The following is a 19,141-nucleotide window of genomic DNA, read 5'->3' as shown; positions in this document are numbered from 1 at the left end:
GAATCTTTTTTTTTTTTAATTGGCTCTGTATTAATCAATGTGACTAATTTTGTATATAATTAATTGGATTTGATTAGTTTGTTAACTCCAGTTGGCTTGAATTGGACTATATTATTTAATTGCCTTGATGACATTTGTTGTAATTTGGTGCTGTATAAATAAAACTGAATTGAATTAAATGTTGCATTCAGTCATATTGACCAGATTAAACTACTGTTCAATCTGTATGATGACAACTCTTAGAATGCAGAATCAAAACGTTAATACACAAACATATAAATTTGAACATATCACAACAGAACTGAAGTATCTTCACTGGCTACCTGCTCCATGAAGAATCCCTTTCAAAATGCTCAGGGGCAGTAGGACACAGTTATATCTATGATTTGTCTTCAGACCAGGAAAAGCCTCTGACTGACCTTTAGTTGTCCCTGAATGGGCCTCTTGCATACGACTGTGGTCTGGGGGGTCCTCCAGGGCCACTGAGTGGATCACAGTCTCACAAACAGACTGAGTCTCACTGATGTCGTTTTCCCCTTCCTCCTGAGCTGGGACCCCATCCTCTTCAGATTTAGATCCTTCTTCAATAGGGACATCTGAGGATAAGTAGCAAGAAGAAAAATGTTATTGTAGGCATGTTGGCTGTGTTGCTGAGTGGTGAGACCTTTGCAAGTTTACTGTTTGCAGGAAACTAGTCCCTCACAGAGACTGTTGAATATAGTCGGTCTGTTCCCTGTACTGATTCATTTTTTTCTGTCCTCCACTTCTCATCAGACATTACACTTTAAAGCTTATTCTCTTTTTAGTTATGGTCATTTAGATCAACTTATATATGTGAGGCTCTTTCTTTTTAACTCTCTTCTGTTCTGTCATTCTCCCTTCAGTCCAACTATTGTGTAAACCTCCAGGAAACTTCTGCTACCTCCTATCTCTACTAATCCATCACCACCCAACGTCAGAGTCTAAACGCCAAACAAAATGGTTGCTTATCCCACTTTTGTGCATTAAAGAAAATGTAACTACCATACATGGGAATTTTAAGAAGGGACACTAAAGCCAAAGTAATGACACTACTGCAGACAGAATGATAGAGAGCTCTAAGTAAGTAACACAACTAATCAGCAAAACTAATTTAGGCAAATACCCGTGGGAGGGGCCAAGGGGGTCGGGTGCATTGTGAGCTGGTCTGATCCTCGGCTACTGAAGCTGGCTCTTGGGACGTGGAACGTCACCTCTCTGCTGGGGAAGGAGCCTGAGCTGGTGCGCGAGGCTGAGCGGTTCCGGCTAGATATAGTCGGACTCACCTCGACACATGGCTTGGGCTCCGGAACCAGCCTCCTCGAGAGGGGTTGGACTCTCTTTCACTCTGGAGTTGCCCGCGGTGAGAGGCGTAGAGCAGGTGTGGGCATACTTATTGCCCCCCGGCTGTGCGCCTGTACATTGGGGTTCACCCCGGTAGACGAGAGGGTAGCCTCCCTCCGCCTTAGGGTGGGGGGACGGGTCCTGACTGGTGTTTGTGCTTATGCACCGAACGGCAGTTCAGAGTACCCACCCTTTTTGGAGTTTCCTGGAGGAGGCACTGGAGAGTGCTCCTCCGGGAGACTCCCTCGTCCTGCTGGGAGACTTCAATACTCACGTGGGCAATGACAGTGAGACCTGGAGGGGCGTGATTGGGAGGAACGGCCCCCCCGATCTGAATCAGAGTGGTGTTTTGTTGTTGGACTTCTGTGCTCGTCACGGACTGTCCATAACGAACACCATGTTCAGGCATAAGGGTGTCCATATGTGCACTTGGCACCAGGACACCCTAGGCCGCAGCTCGATGATCGACTTTGTGGTTGTATCGTCGGACTTGCGGCCGTATGTCCTGGACACTCGGGTGAAGAGAGGGGCGGAGCTGTCAACTGATCACCACCTGGTGGTGAGTTGGCTCCGCTGGTGGGGGAGGAAGCCGGTCAGACCTGGCAGGCCCAAACGTATTGTGAGGGTCTGTTGGGAATGGCTGGCGGAATCCCCTGTAAGGAGGAGTTTCAACTCCCACCTCCGGCAGAGCTTCAACCATGTCCCGAGGGAGGTGGGGGACATTGAGCCCAAATGGGCCATGTTCCGTGCCTCCATTGTTGAGGCGGCCGACCGGAGCTGTGGCCGTAAGGTGGTCGGTGCCTGTCGTGGCGGCAATCCCCGAACCCGCTGGTGGACACCAGTGGTGAGGGAAGCCGTCAAGCTGAAGAAGGAGTCCTATCGGGCCTTTTTGGCCAGTGGGACTCTGGAAGCAGCTGATGGGTACCGACAGGCCAAGCGGAACGCGGCCTCGGCGGTTGCTGAGGCAAAAACTCGGGCTTGGGAGGAGTTCGGGGAGGCCATGGAGAACGACTTCCGGACGGCCTCGAGGAGATTCTGGTCCGCCATCCGGCGGCTCAGGGGGGGGAAGCGGTGCACCGTCAACACCGTGTATGGTGAGGGCAGGGCTCTGCTGACTTTTACTAGGGACGTCGTGAGTCGGTGGGGGGAATACTTCGAGGGCCTCCTCAATCCTACCGACACGCCTTCCGATGAGGAAGAAGAGTTGGGTAGCTCAGACGTAGGACCTCCCATCTCTGGGGCTGAGGTCGCGGAGGTGGTCAAAAAACTCCTCGGTGGCAAGGCCCCGGGGGTGGATGAGGTCCGTCCTGAGTTCCTCAAGGCTCTGGATGTTGGGGGGCTGTCTTGGTTGACACGCCTCTGCAGCATCGCGTGGACATCGGGGGCAGTGCCTCTGGACTGGCAGATTTGGGTGGTGGTCCCCCTCTTTAAAAAGGGGGACCGGAGGGTGTGTTCCAACTATAGGGAGATCACACTCCTCAGCCTCCCTGGTAAGGTCTTTTCGGGGGTACTGGAGAGGAGGATCCGACGGATAGTCGAATCTCGGATTCAGGAGGTGCAGTGTGGTTTTCGTCCTGGCCGTGGAACAGTGGACCAGCTCTATACCCTCGGCAGGATCCTGGAGGGAGCATGGGAGTTCGCCCAACCGGTCTACATGTGTTTTGTGGACTTGGAGAAGGCGTTCGACCGTGTCCCTCGGGGACTCTTGTGGGGGGTGTTCCGGGAGTATGGAGTGCCGGACTCCTTGATATGGGCTGTTCGGTCTCTGTATGACCGGTGTCAGAGTTTGGTCCGCATTGCCGGCAGTAAGTCGGACATGTTTCCTGTGAGGGTTGGACTCCGTCAGGGCTGCCCCTTGTCACCGATTCTGTTTATAATTTTTATGGACAGAATTTCTAGGCGCAGCCAGGGCGTTGAGGGGGTCCGGTTTGGCGACCTCAGAATCGGGTCTCTGGTTTTTGCGGACGATTTGGTTCTGTTGGCGTCCTCAGGCCGTGACCTTCAGCTCTCACTGGAGCGATTCGCAGCCGAGTGTGAAGCGGCTGGGATGAGAATCAGCACCTCCAAATCCGAGACCATGGTCCTCGGCCGGAAAAGGGTGGAATGCCCTCTCCGGGTCGGGAATGAGATCCTTCCCCAAGTGGAGGAGTTCAAGTATCTCGGGGTCTTGTTCACGAGTGAGGGACGAATGGAGCAGGAGATTGACAGACGGATCGGTGCGGCGTCTGCAGTGATGCGGGCTCTGCACCGGCCCGTCGTGGTGAAGAAGGAGCTGAGCCAGAAGGCCAAGCTCTCCATTTACCGGTCAATCTATGTTCCTACCCTCACCTATGGTCACGAGCTGTGGGTAGTGACCGAAAGAACGAGATCGCGAATACAAGCGGCCGAAATGAGTTTCCTCCGCAGGGTGTCTGGGCTCTCCCTTAGAGATAGGGTGAGAAGCTCGGTCATCCGGGAGGGGCTCGGAGTAGAACCGCTGCTCCTCCGCATCGAGAGGAGTCAGATGAGGTGGCTCGGGCATCTGGTGAGAATGCCTCCTGGACGCCTCCCCGGTGAGGTGTTCCCGTCCCGTCCCACTGGGAGGAGGCCCCGGGGAAGACCCAGGACACGTTGGAGAGACTATGTTTCTCGGCTGGCCTGGGAACGCCTCGGGGTCCCCCCGGAAGAGCTGGAGAAAGTGGCCGGGGACAGGGACGTCTGGGTCTCTTTGCTCAAGCTGCTGCCCCCGCGACCCGATCCCTGGACCAGCGGAAGATGATGGATGGATGGATGGATGATTGTAGATTTCAGGAGAAACAAGGTCAGATCAAACCCTGTTTCCATCATGGGAGAAGAAGTGGAGGTGGTTGAGGAATATAAATACCTTGGTGTTCATCTGGACAACAGACTGGACTGGAGACACAACAGTGAAGCAATCTACAAGAAAGGACAGAGCAGACTGTCCTTCTTGAGGAAGCTAAGGTCCTTCAAGGTTTGCAACAAGATGTTGCAGATCTTCTACAAGTCTGTTGTTGAGAGCGTCATTTCCTCTTGCGTCATCTGGGACCTAAAAAGACTCAACAACCTGATAAAGAAGGCTGGTTCTGTTCTGGGGACGACTGTGGAACAATAATGCAAAGAAGGATTTTGCATAAAATCAAGAGAATTATGGACAACCCTGAACATCCTCTCCATGAGACTGTTATCAGAAAACAGAGTCTCTTCAGTCAAAGGCTTCTTCAGTTTGGATGCAAAACGGACCGCTACAGGAAATCTTTCCTGCCCACAGCCATCAGCATCTATAATAACTCTTTGATTTAATTGAGCTACATCAACATTTAATTTTTCTCTGGGATAAATAAAGTATTTTTTAATTGAATTGAATACAATACTAAAGATACTATAAACAAAATTTCTCTGTACGCGGACGATATTTTACTGTACATAACCAACTTACAGTGTACAATCCCTGCCATCTTAGACACAATCACTCAGTTTGGCAGATTTTCAGGTTATAGGATTAATTGGTCCAAGAGCGAACTGATGCCAATTAAAATCAAAGACTCCTCGATATTGAGAAACACTCCTTTTAAAATAGCAAACAATAAACTCACCTATTTAGGAATAGAGATTACCAGGAATTTTGAGTCACTTTATGAAGCCAACTTCCCCCCTCTTATGGCAAAATTGCAAAATAATATACAGTTTTGGAGATCTCTCCCCATTTCTCTAGTGGGAAGAGTCAATCCAATAAAAATGTTTTTTCTCCCACAAATTCTCTATCTGTTTCAAAATATTCCTATTTTCATACCAAAGAGATTTTTTAAGAAACTTGACTCTATGATTACACCATTTCTGTGGGACTATAAAACACATAGGATTAATAAAGCTCATCTTTGTAAAGCAAAACTGGAGGGTGGATTGACCCTTCCACACTTCTCCCTTTATTATTACTCCAGTGCACTTCGTACTATCACAATATGGTTAGACCACAACCTTCATTTGCCCACGTGGGTTAAATTAGAAAAGGAAGACTGTGGTCCTTACGAAATTGGTGCTCTTATTCTATCACCAATAAAGATAGATAAGTCGGCATACAATAATATTGTCATCATACACAGTATTATACGTACTTGGAAACAGATGAAATCCCAATTTGGAATTGAAACTACATTTACACTTTTGCCAATAGCAAATAATCCCTCATTTGTTCCTTCTACTTTAGACTCAGGTTATAGACAATGGAAGGAGTTGGGCATAAGAACTATCGGAGATCTGTTGGTAGATGGTAATCTCGCCTCCTTTTCTCAATTACAAGTTAAATTTGGTCTGCACAAACATAATCATTTCAGATATCTACAGGTCAGGGCATACATCAAAAAACATATGCACACACTAGTGAATATAATACCAAGTGAATTTGAAAAAATCCTTGAGTTGGGTGGTGGGAAAGGTCATTTAATTTCCCAGATTTATAACTTCTTACTATCCGAATCCTCAACATCCATGCAAGGCTTAAAGACAAACTGGGAACGGGAACTGGGAACAGAGATAGGTAATGAAGTCTGGAAAGCTGCTTTAGAAGGCGTAAGCAAGTGTTCCACGAATTCTAGACATTGTCTTATTCAATTTAAAATCATCCATAGGCTTCATTACTGCAAAGCCAAGTTACATAAAATGTTTCCTAACACATCACCATTATGTAGCAAATGCCATATTGAAGAAGGTACTCTTCTCCATTCCTATTTTTTGTGTACTAAATTATTCCCTTATTGGTCTTGCATATTTCAGCCTTAGCTGATATGTTTCATAACGAGCTGAAACTAGACCCACTTTTGATTGTACTTGGTGTTTCCGATCAGCTCTCTCAGTTTAATAAATATCAACAACAGTTGTTATCCTATGCACTTATCATAGCGAAGAAACTTATTTTGAGGTTTTGGAAAAAAACAGAGGTTCCATCTGTCAAGTTGTGGCTGGAGGAAATGGTAAAATTATCTCATCTGGAAAGAATACGATTCTTATTAGCAAACAAACTGAAACGATTCGATAAAACTTGGCAACCCCTTCTACAACATATTGATAACTCAATTTGAAGCTGAATTAACACAAGCCTTGAAGTGATTATATAAGCCCCAGGGGAGGGGAGATGGGTGGGGGACAGGATATTTATGTTTATGTATGTTATGTTAATTTGCTTTTGTATTGTTTTTTGTTGTTGTTGTTGTTGTTTGTTTGTTTGTTTTTTGTGTTTGAATTAGAAAAAAGAGGACGAATTTGTATTGTGGATGTCTTAATTTCCATGATTGTTCCCTCAATAAAATTGTTTAAAGAGAAAATAGCACGGTGCTTGTTCCTCTATATAAAGTATTTCCTGTTGTATAACAAGCCTTCTTTCATATCAAACCAGCCAGTATGACACTAGGTATCAGTGGTGGGCTGTGCATTTCACACCTAGGCCTTCAGTAGTGCTCCGTCTGAATCAATCCACCCTCAATAACTATTTTATGGCTGTAAAAACCATCTTTTTATGCAGAAATCAATAAAGAGCTGTTGTATTGCAGATAGATAACTCATGTAGCCAGAATAAATGCATTTACTGAAGAAACAAACCTGGGGTGCTCCTTCTACTGCAGCTAGTTACCACACACATTAAAGATAACAATAGGGTTAGAGGTATAGGGTGAAGTAGACAGAGGGAGACTCGAAGTAACCAAGGCGGGGAGGGATGTCAAAATGCATGACTCATTTTCAATTTCGCATCACGACAGTTTTGGAGCATGAAACCAGTATATGATTTTCTGAATATTAGCCACGCGGTGATAGTGAAGCAAATTTGGCAAACCCAATCCACCCAGGGGCCGATGTCGCTGCAGAAGCCTTTTTTGTATTCTAGGGGCTTTACCCCCCCCCCCCAAAGAATGATGATATAGTTTTATCAATGGACTGAAAAAAGGATTTTGGTAGAAATATAGGAAGGCTTTGAAAAAGATAGAGGAATCGGGGTAACACGTTCATTTTAATACAGTTGATCTTTCCAATCAGTGAGAGATTAATGGACCTCCAATTCTGTAAATCGTTTTTTAGTTTATCAATGAGGGGTGTAATGTTTTCTTTGTATAATTTAGAGAAAGTCCGTGTGATATTGATTCCTAAATATCTAAAGCCAGATTTAGACAGATAAAATGGCAGGTCCCTTTGTGGAATTGCAAGCGCTAGTTTGTTCACTGGAAAGCACTCGCTTTTCGTAAGGTTAGTCTTATATCCCGAAGAGACACCGAATCTATGCAACACCTGAACTATGTGGGAAACTCACCACACTGGGTCAGACACATACAACAGTAAGTCGTCGGCATATGTACTCTGATTACTTTCCTGTGAGTTCATGGTCTACTAGATCTATCAGCCACCTTGTGTTCCCTCCCCCATCTAGAGATTCCATTTTTTCCGTTTTTCAGTTTTTCACCTAACCTGCTCAAAAACAGATTGTGGGACATGGGTCAAGCAACACATGTGCTGTGAGTCCTAAATATATTTCTAATGTCACATCTACTACACATGGTCACTGATACAGACAAGTATCTCACTAAACAATTACTTTTTTATTGGCCCTCTCCCTTGTGCCTGTTAATAAGGGTAAGCATGAGACCACCCGGATAGCAGAAAGACTTGCACGCCTTCGCAATGCATCCGGAAAACGGGTCCGCCTCGGAGTCCACTTGCACACCGTGTCGGATCTTATCCGGACCCGCGCACAAAACGGCATCTCCGCAATGGAAAGTTGAAAAGACTTAAAGACACATGATCGATCTTGCGATCTGATTGGTTCTCGGAACGTAGAGGCTTTTGTTCACAAAGGGAATCTGCGTTTACTCCCAGCTTCATCTGTAATATCGATTTGTCTGAAATATTCCTTTGGGAGCAAAAGCCTCTACGTTCCAAGAACCAATCAGATCGCAAGATCAATCGTGTCTTCAAGTCTTTGTCAAGGCATGTTATGTATGGAGGACTGAAACAGACTAAATCAAAAGGAAATTCTTAGATACATAAATGTCTCATTAAATCCATTCATCTACAAAGAAATGCTGAAATAATGATGTGAAGAATTAATTTAGAATTAATTAATAAATGAATATAAAAATTAAGCAGAAATACATTTGAGAGACAGAAGTAAATACATACAGTATGTGAGCTTTAATGACAATGAAGTAGTTAAAAAAAATACTTTGTTGAAGAAAATAAAAAAGCTGAAACATCTAAATTTAGTGAAATCTAAAGGCAGACAAACCAAAGAAAATGTTGGGATGATGAATGTATAAGAAAATCAAATGAGTAAACCAATAAATCAAACTGAAAAGTAAATAAATACACATTAACACAATAAATTTAATACAGTGGAAAAAACTTAAAAGCTATATCAATTTATTTCACATTTTTTACATTAATTATTGCCTAAATGATTTTTCATATAATTTTTTTTAGCATTTTTTGTTTGACTGTTTGTTGATTATATTTATATGTTTGGGACATTTACGTTTTTTAGTTTTTTTATTTTGGATTTTGTCTCAATCCTCCATAGCCCCTTACCTGTCAACAACACAACATAGGCATTGCACACATTTGCATTAGAAATCATCGGATAAGCTCTGGTAACTATACAAAGCCTGCATTTAGGTTCTGCTCCAATGCATTCTTGTTCACTTTAAAACATGCACAAAAGCAGAACATCACAGCCCTCAATTCTATAACTGTGCTTGTCAAACTTTTTCAGGTCAAAATGTTTGCTGTAAAAAATTAACCTCATGAAAAGATATCTCCATTACCCATGATGCTATTGATAACTTCAGCCTCTTCTTGGATCAGGCCCAAAGAAGGACTGCTCTTGTCCAGCAGGTGGCCATCTATGAGCAGAGGAGACATGCAGGGAGTCACATCTAGATTGACGGGAAAAAGAACAAGAATCTATTTGAGATAGTCATCCACAAGTTTCTTTTAAACAGGCTTGTAATTAGGAGTTGCTAAAAGAAAAAGAATGGATGTCCCTTCTTTTAAACATTCGACACCATTGATGATATCAAAACATCCAAAGTAACCCTTTTGCAAATTTAAACCTGATTCAGAAAGTTAGGGAACCCCAAATGAGGTTGCCATCATCCAAATGTAACAATACAGCTTTTACCACAAAAGCTGCTTCAGCTAAGTGATGGGCCAACGTTAAAAAAAAATATTTGATAAACTTCATCATTTAAATGGAGGAAGCAGAGACTTACTGAAACAAGCTTGCCTGAGTTCAATATAAACTTCATATCTTCCGATACAAACAATAGTCTCTTATGATGATTTCCATGTCCATCCAGTTATTGTTTCAGAACTACTGAAGAGCTCAAACTCTTCTTACCAGCGGGGGTGTTGTTTGGGACACACTCCAACTCTTGGACGATGTTGATGTCCAACAGCTCGAAAGAGAGAAGATCCTGTCAGATAAGAAACAACAAGTAACCATTAAGCTGTGTTCAAGCTGCATAATGGGAATCCATGTTTTTTGACAATATACACCATGGTAAATTAACTCATTGGCTGCCGGCCATTTTCAGTTCAGAAAGCCATACTGCCAAGTGTTTTACAGTATTTTGACTGATTTTCCAAGACCCACAGAAAAGTGTGTCTTATGACTATGTACACACCGAAATTACCAAACGAAAGAGTAGACTCTCTTCTTTCAACAGGAAAAAAAAGTTTGTTTCTACCATTTTCAGTCCTTTAGTAATAGACAGTAGAACATAGGTTGGTTTCACCAAAAACAGCTGTTTGACCCAAAAAACGGAGAAAACACGCTTCTTCTTTTTTTGTGCAAAGTGGCACTGCTGCCACCTTGCGGGTAATTTTGCCAGTATATTCTCTGTTTAGTGTTTACAAGCCTAAGATTTAGTGACAAACTCCGCTAGATTGTCCCCCAGCCCGCTCCATTAAAAAACGCAATTGACGTCTATAGACATCTTTGGCAGTCAGCGTTTTTTTTTTAAATTGACGTCTATAGACGTCAATGGCACCGAAAGAGTTAAATGTCCTTCCATTGCACTTTTCTAGCATAGTTAACCATACACTACAAGCTCCAGTCCCCCATTCACACACACTCACACAGCACATCAAAGTCTATACAGAGTTAAAAACTACACTGTGATTTTTCTGTCACACACATCCACACAGTGATGGATGCATCAGATGTAACATGTAGTTCAGTGCCTTGCCCAAGGAAACTGATAATAGGACCAGGGAATCAAACCACCAACCTTCCAAATCGCAGATGAATACTCTTCAATCAATCAAACTTTATTCATATAACACTTTTCATACAGCTTTTGCAATTCAAAGTGCTTTACAGATATAAAAGTCCCTTTTGTATCAGTCTCTCTCTCTTAAACACACATATCATCATATTGAGCCCACAATATAAAACTGAACCGAGGAAGCGCCATCTGTGAGGTAAAAAATGAGAGATTAGGTAAAAACATTAAATGAATAAATAAAATAAATTAAAATAAAAAAAAATAAAACAGATAAAGTAAAAAAGATAACAAAGCATAAAATATAACTAAAACAATGTAACTAAAATACTTTAAAAAGGGTAAAAAGTACAGAAGTTAAAACAAGATAAAAGGCGTGAAAAAATGTAATTCAAATAAAAGCCAGTCCAACAAAGTGTGTTTTAGTCTGGCCTTAAAAGAATTCATATTTTCTGCTGCTCTCAGGTCTTCAGGAAGGCTGTTCCACAAACATACACCATAGGAAGACTAAGTTCTCTCTGTTATTATTTGGTAATAATTAAAAAGCCCTGAGGATTCTAACAGGCTCATAATATAAAAACTGTTCTGATAAATACTCAGGAATAAGACCATTAAGAGCCTTGAAAATCCGTAAAAGAATCTTAAAATCTATTCTGAAGCTGTCAGGAAGCCAAAACAGAGACTCTAAAACTGGTGTTATGTGCTCTCTTTGGTCAGAGCCCAAGCAGCAGAGTTTTGGAGGAGCTTCAAGGGGACTATATCTTTCTTAGGGAGATCAGAAAGAAGAGCATTGCAATTCTAGGGGTAATAAAAGCGTGTAATTGAGTCTCTTCGTCGGCTTGAGAGAGAAACTGTCGTATTCTGGTAATATTCTTAAAGGGATAGTTCGCCTCTTTTGACATGAAGCTGTTTAACATCCCATATCAGCAACATCATTTCTGAACATCTTCTTACCCCCTGCTGCGTCCTGTGAGCAGAGTTCCAGCCTCGTTTTGGCGTTGACGAAGGTAGTCCGGCTAGTTGGCTGGGCCCACAAAAATAAAGCGTTTTGCTTCTCAAAACAATGTGCGTTCAAAAGAGTAATACATTTGCATCACAAAATCGTTCTCCAGGAAAAAGTCAGACCTCACGATCGCTTGGTGCTATTTTTGCCTCCCTTCATATCACTGCGTTCAGCCGTCTGCCGATAGCCGCATCTGTTACAGTGTTACTGCTCGGAAGCAGGGGACTGCTCGGTCTGCACTTCGTCTGCACAGTCTACACAGCAGGCAGTGATACGAAGGTAGAGAGAAGGGGGTAAGAAAATGTTCATAAATGATGTTGCTGATATGGGACGTCATACAGCTTCATGTCAAAAGAGGCGAACTATCCCTTTAAGATGATAAAAACTAGTCTTAGTTACATTTCTAACATGTGGCATCTAAGATCTGGGTCAAAGATGATGCCAAGATTCTTCACTGTTTTAGATGGGTTCAAAGTGAGTAATTGAAGATGTACTGACAGTTTCTCTCTCTGAGGTTCATTACCAATAAATAAAAAACCTGGTTGAGCTGTAAAAAGTTTTCTTTTTTTTTTAATTAATATTTTTATTGAAAAATATGGCATATTAGGATAAATACAGTTATGCACATCAATGTGAGCTATAGAATGAGCTCTGTGGAGACAATGACAAAGATGTAGTAGCATTATCAGACAGCAGGTGCCGAATAGAGATTGGGTTTGGGCCACATGATCTCAAAAGGTATAAGAAGATCTTACAAACTAAGGTAATTGGGAATTTCACCAGACTTCCCCAAGGTTTTAAACACAGCCCTCATGTGTCTTCTTCTGGAGAGCCCAAGGGATAGAACATGAGCAGTAGCATCAGTGCCACACAGCTCAGCATAGAACATCCTTTGTTTGAAAGCACATTGTATAGACTTGTCTTTTCTAAGGTTTTGTGGTGACAATGTTAAGAAAGTAAGGTTCATTTGAGAGACCGAGACCAGAAATCCCCAGGTAATACATGGGCTACACATCCTCACTGTGTGGTCATTGTGTATGTTTCACTGTGAGAAATGTTGGTTGTGAATGTCAATGCTCAGATTCTTAGGCTACATATTTGCTCTCTGTGTGTCCCAGACTAACACGTATAGACAAATGTATTTTGAGACATACTGGGTTTTAGTTATTAGCTTCTGACCTAAGTCAGTGGTCCCCTGATGGTAATCATTTTCATAAATCATTTTTCTGACTGTAATAATAATAACTGTCCTTAGACACTTATTAATATTTGTTAATAACTAATTCAGCTCTATTGCTTGGTCCCCACCAAAAGGAAAAGCTATATCTGGCGTAAACCCAACACCTTTCATCACCCCAACAATCGCTGCAGAATAAAGCAAAATGAAATGAAATTCTCCCCCTTGAGCTGTCACCTTATCGTGGTGGGGGGGTTTGCGTGCCCCAATGAGTCTGGGAGCTATGTTGTCTGGGGCTTTAAGCCCCTGGTAGGGTCACCCATGGCAAACAGATCCTAGATGAGGGACCAGACAAAGAACAGCTCACAAAGACCCCTATGATGAATAATATTTATGGACACCGTGTTCCCTTGCCCGGACGCGGGTCACCGGGGCCCCCCCCTGGAGCCAGGCCCAGGGGTGGGGCCCGCCGGCGAGCGCCTGGTGGCCGGGTCTGTGCCCGTGGGGCTCGGTCGGGCACAGCCCGAAGAAACGACACGGGTCCCCCTTCCTACGGGCTCACCACCCGTGGGAGGGGCCATGGGGGTCGGGTGCAATGTGAGCTGGGCGGCAGCCGAAGGCGGGGACCTTGGCGGTCTGATCCTCGGCTACTGAAGCTGGCTCTTGGGACGTGGAACGTCACCTCTCTGCTGGGGAAGGAGCCTGAGCTGGTGCGCGAGGCTGAGCGGTTCCGGCTAGATATAGTCGGACTCACCTCGACGCATGGCTTGGGCTCCGGAACCAGCCTCCTCGAGAGGGGTTGGACTCTCTTCCACTCTGGAGTTGCCCGCGGTGAGAGGCGTAAAGCAGGTGTGGGCATACTTATCGCCCCCCAGCTGTGCGCCTGTACATTGGGGTTTACCCCGGTAGACGAGAGGGTAGCCTCCCTCCGCCTTAGGGTGGGGGGACGGGTCCTGACTGTTGTTTGTGCTTATGCACCGAACGGCAGTTCAGAGTACCCACCCTTTTTGGAGTCCCTGGAGGAGGCACTAGAGAGTGCTCCTCCGGGAGACTCCCTCGTCCTGCTGGGGGACTTCAATGCTCACGTGGGCAATGACAGTGAGACCTGGAGGGGCGTGATTGGGAGGAACGCCCCCCCCGATCTGAATCAGAGTGGTGTTTTGTTGTTGGACTTCTGTGCTCGTCACGGATTGTCCATAACGAACACCATGTTCAGGCATAAGGGTGTCCATATGTGCACTTGGCACCAGGACACCCTAGGCCGCAGCTCGATGATCGACTTTGTAGTCGTATCATCGGACTTGCGGCCGTATGTCCTGGACACTCGGGTGAAGAGAGGGGCGGAGCTGTCAACTGATCACCACCTGGTGGTGAGTTGGCTCCGCTGGTGGGGGAGGAAGCCGGTCAGACCTGGCAGGCCCAAACGTATTGTGAGGGTCTGCTGGGAACGGCTGGCGGAATCCCCTGTAAGGAGGAGTTTCAACTCCCACCTCCGGCAGAGCTTCAACCATGTCCCGGGGGAGGTGGGGGACATTGAGCCCGAATGGGCCATGTTCCGTGCCTCCATTGTTGAGGCGGCCGACCGGAGCTGTGGCCACAAGGTGGTCGGTGCCTGTCGTGGCGGCAATCCCCGAACCCGCTGGTGGACCCCAGTGGTGAGGGAGGCCGTCAAGCTGAAGAAGGAGTCCTATTGGGCCTTTTTGGCCAGTGGGACTCTGGAAGCAGCTGATGGGTACCGACAGGCCAAGCGGAACGCAGCCTCGGCGGTTGCTGAGGCAAAAACTCGGGCTTGGGAGGAGTTCGGGGAGGCCATGGAGAACGATTTCCGGACGGCCTCGAGGAGATTCTGGTCCACCATCCGGCGGCTCAGGGGGGGGAAGCGGTGCATCGTCAACACCGTGTATGGTGAGGGCGGGGCTCTGCTGACTTCAACTAGGGACGTCGTGAGTCGGTGGGGGGAGTACTTCGAGGGCCTCCTCAATCCTACCGACACGCCTTCCGATGAGGAAGCAGAGTTGGGGAGCTCGGACGTGGGACCTCCCATTTCTGGGGCTGAGGTTGCCGAGGTGGTCAAAAAACTCCTCGGTGGCAAGGCCCCGGGGGTGGATGAGGTCCGTCCTGAGTTCCTCAAGGCTCTGGATGTTGTGGGGCTGTCTTGGTTGACACGCCTCTGCAGCATCGCGTGGACATCGGGGGCAGTGCCTCTGGACTGGCAGATCGGGGTGGTGGTCCCCCTCTTTAAAAAGGGGGACCGGAGGGTGTGTTCCAACTATAGGGGGATCACACTCCTCAGCCTCCCTGGTAAGGTCTTTTCGGGGGTACTGGAGAGGAGGATCCGCCGGATAGTCGAATCTCGGATTCAGGAGGTGCAGTGTGGTTTTCGTCCTGGCCGTGGAACAGTGGACCAGCTCTATACCCTCCGCAGGATCCTGGAGGGTGCATGGGAGTTCGCCCAACCGGTCTACATGTGTTTTGTGGACTTGGAGAAGGCGTTCGACCGTGTCCCTCGGGGACTCTTGTGGGGGGTGCTCCGGGAGTATGGAGTGCCGGACTCCTTGATATGGGCTGTTCGGTCTCTGTATGACCGGTGTCAGAGTTTGGTCCGCATTGCCGGCAGTAAGTCGGACATGTTTCCTGTGAGGGTTGGACTCCGTCAGGGCTGCCCTTTGTCACCGATTCTGTTCATAATTTTTATGGACAGAATTTCTAGGCGCAGCCAGGGCGTTGAGGGGGTCCGGTTTGGCGACCTCAGAATCGGGTCTCTGCTTTTTGCGGACGATTTGGTTCTGTTGGCGTCGTCAGGCCGTGACCTTCAGCTCTCACTGGAGCGGTTCGCAGCCGAGTGTGAAGCGGCTGGGATGACCATCAGCACCTCCAAATCTGAGACCATGGTCTTCAGCCGGAAAAGGGTGGAATCCTCTCTTCGGGTCGGGAATGAGATCCTTCCCCAAGTGGAGGAGTTCAAGTATCTCGGGGTCTTGTTCACGAGTGAGGGACGAATGGAACAGGAGATTGACAGACGGATTGGTGCGGCGTCTGCAGTGATGCGGGCTCTGCACCGGCCCGTCGTGGTGAAGAAGGAGCTGAGCCAGAAGGCGAAGCTCTCGATTTACCGGTCAATCTATGTTCCTACCCTCACCTATGGTCACGAGCTGTGGGTAGTGACCGAAAGAACGAGATCGCGAATACAAGCGGCCGAAATGAGTTTCCTCCGCAGGGTGTCTGGGCTCTCCCTTAGAGATAGGGTGAGAAGCTCGGTCATCCGGGAGGGGCTCGGAGTAGAACCGCTGCTCCTCCGCATCGAGAGGAGTCAGATGAGGTGGCTCGGGCATCTGGTGAGAATGCCTCCTGGACGCCTCCCCGGTGAGGTGTTCCGGGCCCGTCCCACTGGGAGGAGGCCCCGGGGAAGACCCAGGACACGTTGGAGAGACTATGTCTCTCGGCTGGCCTGGGAACGCCTCGGGGTCCCCCCAGAAGAGCTGGAGGAAGTGGCCGGGGACAGGGACGTCTGGGTCTCTTTGCTCAAGCTGCTGCCCCCGCGACCCGATCCCCGGACCAGCGGAAGATAATGGATGGATGGATGGATGGAAATGAAATTAAATAAATAAATAAAAAGCTGGAGGTCAGCTTACCTGGGCAGTAAGCAGGTCTACAGAGGGGATGTAGAACTCTTGGTGTACTGACATTAAAGGTTGTTCCCGAGAAGCTGCACAGGCTTCTTCCTCCTTAACTGCGGGGATCTTACCCTGCAAATAAAGCCAAATCATTCCAGACAGCAACACATGCAATGTGAGTGTGTGGGTGTGTATATAAATGTGTATTTATCTGTCCTTGTGTGTATTCACTGTAACGGACATTCATTTTCAGGATTTCATCCTGGTATATCCAGTCATTGTTTTACCTGTGGTGTGACACAGGGTGACACAAGTATGCCATCAGCCAACATGGGTGCTGGCGCCAGAGGATCCACCACTATGTTGCACCACACTCTTGGTCCAAACTGCCCTCCAGCATGAGCCAGACGCCAGTGGGAGGTGTAGGAGCCCTCAACAGCAGGAGCACACAGTGCTACACTCACTATGCCCACCTACACACAGTAGGAAGAGCCAGCATGTCCATGTGAGTCAGTGCTTCAACAAAAACTGCAGAAAAACAGTGAGAGAGAGAACATGGATGCTCATCTTACCTGTCCTGGTTGGAGAGCAGGAACAGAGACTTCTCTCCAACGATCCCCAGGTCCCACCACTAGATTCCCCCACATGAATTTCAGCTGCAGGAAGTGGATTAAATATAAAATAAGTACACACTATTTCATATGATTTTTTTTCATAGTTTACTTGAAAGATTATATGAACAATGGAAAGTGACAAAAAATGATTCATGGCTGTGCGGTCTTCTCAGTCAACTCACTTTGTTTCCATAGCTTTCAGTTTCACCACTCTCCTAAACAATCACCCTCAGCTTGTAAGCAACTAAAAAGAAGCTCCTAGAGACTGAATGTTAACTTTGGTTTCATGCTTCATGGTGGAACCTCAAAACTACATGTTAAAAGAGCAGCTTTGCTAACTTCTTTGCTAACTTCTTTACGGAAACTGCCATTAAAGAGTTGCTGAAACTTTATATGGAATTTCTTAGTTTGAACAAATTCCCACTTTTAGTCATTTTTATTAATGAGAACCCATTTAATCACCTTAGTATCAGCGCTCCAATTGATAGTTCCAGTATTCCTCATCTTCCAGTATTTTATAAACTTGGTTCCAGGACGCAGTCGTGTTCCATCAGGAAGATTTTCATCCAGAAAAGCGGCCATCATGGCTGGAACCACCAGAGGACATGGGCACTTTGGACGCCTGGGCAGGAAATAGAATCTTTTTAACTTCCTTTTATTTCTAGTCATGCTCATGTTTCCTTTTATAAAAAACAAGCATGAAATTATGATTTTGTTAATATCCATTTGACTTCCTCTACACACACAATACTTTTTCTCCAGTACTTTATAAAACATTTCAGTGCTATAAAAATGTGGTAATGTATATAATTATTATCATCATTGTCTCCAATCTCCCTTCAGTATTCTAAAGATAAACATGGAATAATCCACAACAGTCTCCCAAATCATTTTATTTCATCCATTTTCATTTTGTTAAATACTTCAACTGTTAATATATTAAATAATTTCTGTTGTGTTTTAGAAAAGTGTGCATTTTGCTGTGACAAAAAAAACTGTGAGGAGATGGTCACTGGGAGTTGAAAACTCTATGAAGAGGTGCTTTGAGGAAAGAGACTGGAATGTATTCTGTGAACCACATGGAGATGACACCATAGCCTTAAGTGAGTATGTGTCGGAATACAATGACTTCTGTTTGAAGAGTATCATCTCCACTAGTACAGGTGCTTCCGTAGTAACAGTGACCTGGAAAAAGCTGGTTTATGCGATTGCTGCTTCATCCGCAGACACACTGAAGATTACATACTCGCGGGAGCTGCTGCAGCGTCTCAGCCAAATGTATAAACATAAACATAAACATAAACCATCAGGGAGTGGGCAATAGCCATTCTCTAGGGATGCTTCAAACTGGAGCAACCTCCTTTCCTCTTCTGATGACCTAAACAAACAAGTGGAGGTGGTCTCATCCTACATCAACGTCTGTGAGGAAAACATCATAGCCTCCAAGACAGTCACCATCTTCCCTAACAATAAACACCAAGGAGCTAAAAACCATCATCAACAAAAATAAATGGGTCTTCTTTCTCTGATTGAGGAAAAAGGAGGTCAATGAAGAGGTTAAGAGGGCCATTAAGATTGCCAAGATCAACTACAAGAACAAAGTGGAGGAAAAGTTTTCTCAGGGAAACCTTCGTTCAGCTTGGCAAGCTCTTAAGAAAATGGCGACTGTGAACCTGCCCACCAGCAGCAACCCTGTAAAGATCCCCGGCAGCACCCCAGCATCTCTCCCCAACAACTTTAATTCCTAATTCTTTAGATTTGAGACCAACAATTACACCCAGCTAGGTGACATCAGGTCAAACCTCAAACCCTGTGACCTGCCCATCTCCATCTCCTTCCTCACCGTGGATGTAGTGAGGGCCCTCAAGAGGCCTAAGGTAACATCAGTGGCTGGGTCCTCAGACACTGTGCAGACCAGTTAAGGAGTGATTTCCAATTTGCATACCAAAGTCGCAAAGGTGTCGATGATGCCAAAGCCTTCATCATCGTCACCTTCCACAGACACCTGGAGCACCTCTGCCAGGCTCCTGTTTGCTAACTTCTCCTCCACCTTTAACACCTTGCAACCCCACATCGTAGCAGAGAGACTCCACCACAACTTCAACCTA

At 45.8% G+C, this 19,141-nt stretch overlaps 1 protein-coding gene across 2 annotated transcripts in view; it reads right to left on the bottom strand.

The window, feature by feature from the left end:
* The window catches only part of nbr1b (NBR1 autophagy cargo receptor b), a 288,590-nt gene that overhangs the window by 111,979 nt on the left and 157,470 nt on the right, over positions 1-19,141 (bottom strand). For both annotated transcript variants that reach the window (XM_075454950.1, XM_075454951.1), the window contains exons 10-16: positions 17,496-17,655; positions 16,992-17,075; positions 16,707-16,892; positions 16,438-16,551; positions 9,740-9,815; positions 9,165-9,275; positions 420-596 (exon numbers count right to left, since the gene is read on the bottom strand). In XM_075454950.1, the coding sequence (XP_075311065.1) occupies positions 420-596; positions 9,165-9,275; positions 9,740-9,815; positions 16,438-16,551; positions 16,707-16,892; positions 16,992-17,075; positions 17,496-17,655 (908 nt within the window). The remainder of the gene's footprint in view (positions 1-419; positions 597-9,164; positions 9,276-9,739; positions 9,816-16,437; positions 16,552-16,706; positions 16,893-16,991; positions 17,076-17,495; positions 17,656-19,141) is intronic.

This window comes from Odontesthes bonariensis, chromosome 21, assembly GCF_027942865.1.
Source record: "Odontesthes bonariensis isolate fOdoBon6 chromosome 21, fOdoBon6.hap1, whole genome shotgun sequence".
NCBI lineage: Eukaryota > Metazoa > Chordata > Actinopteri > Atheriniformes > Atherinopsidae > Odontesthes > Odontesthes bonariensis.
Note: the sequence above shows the minus strand (reverse complement) of the source record. Positions and strands in the feature narration are given on the sequence as shown.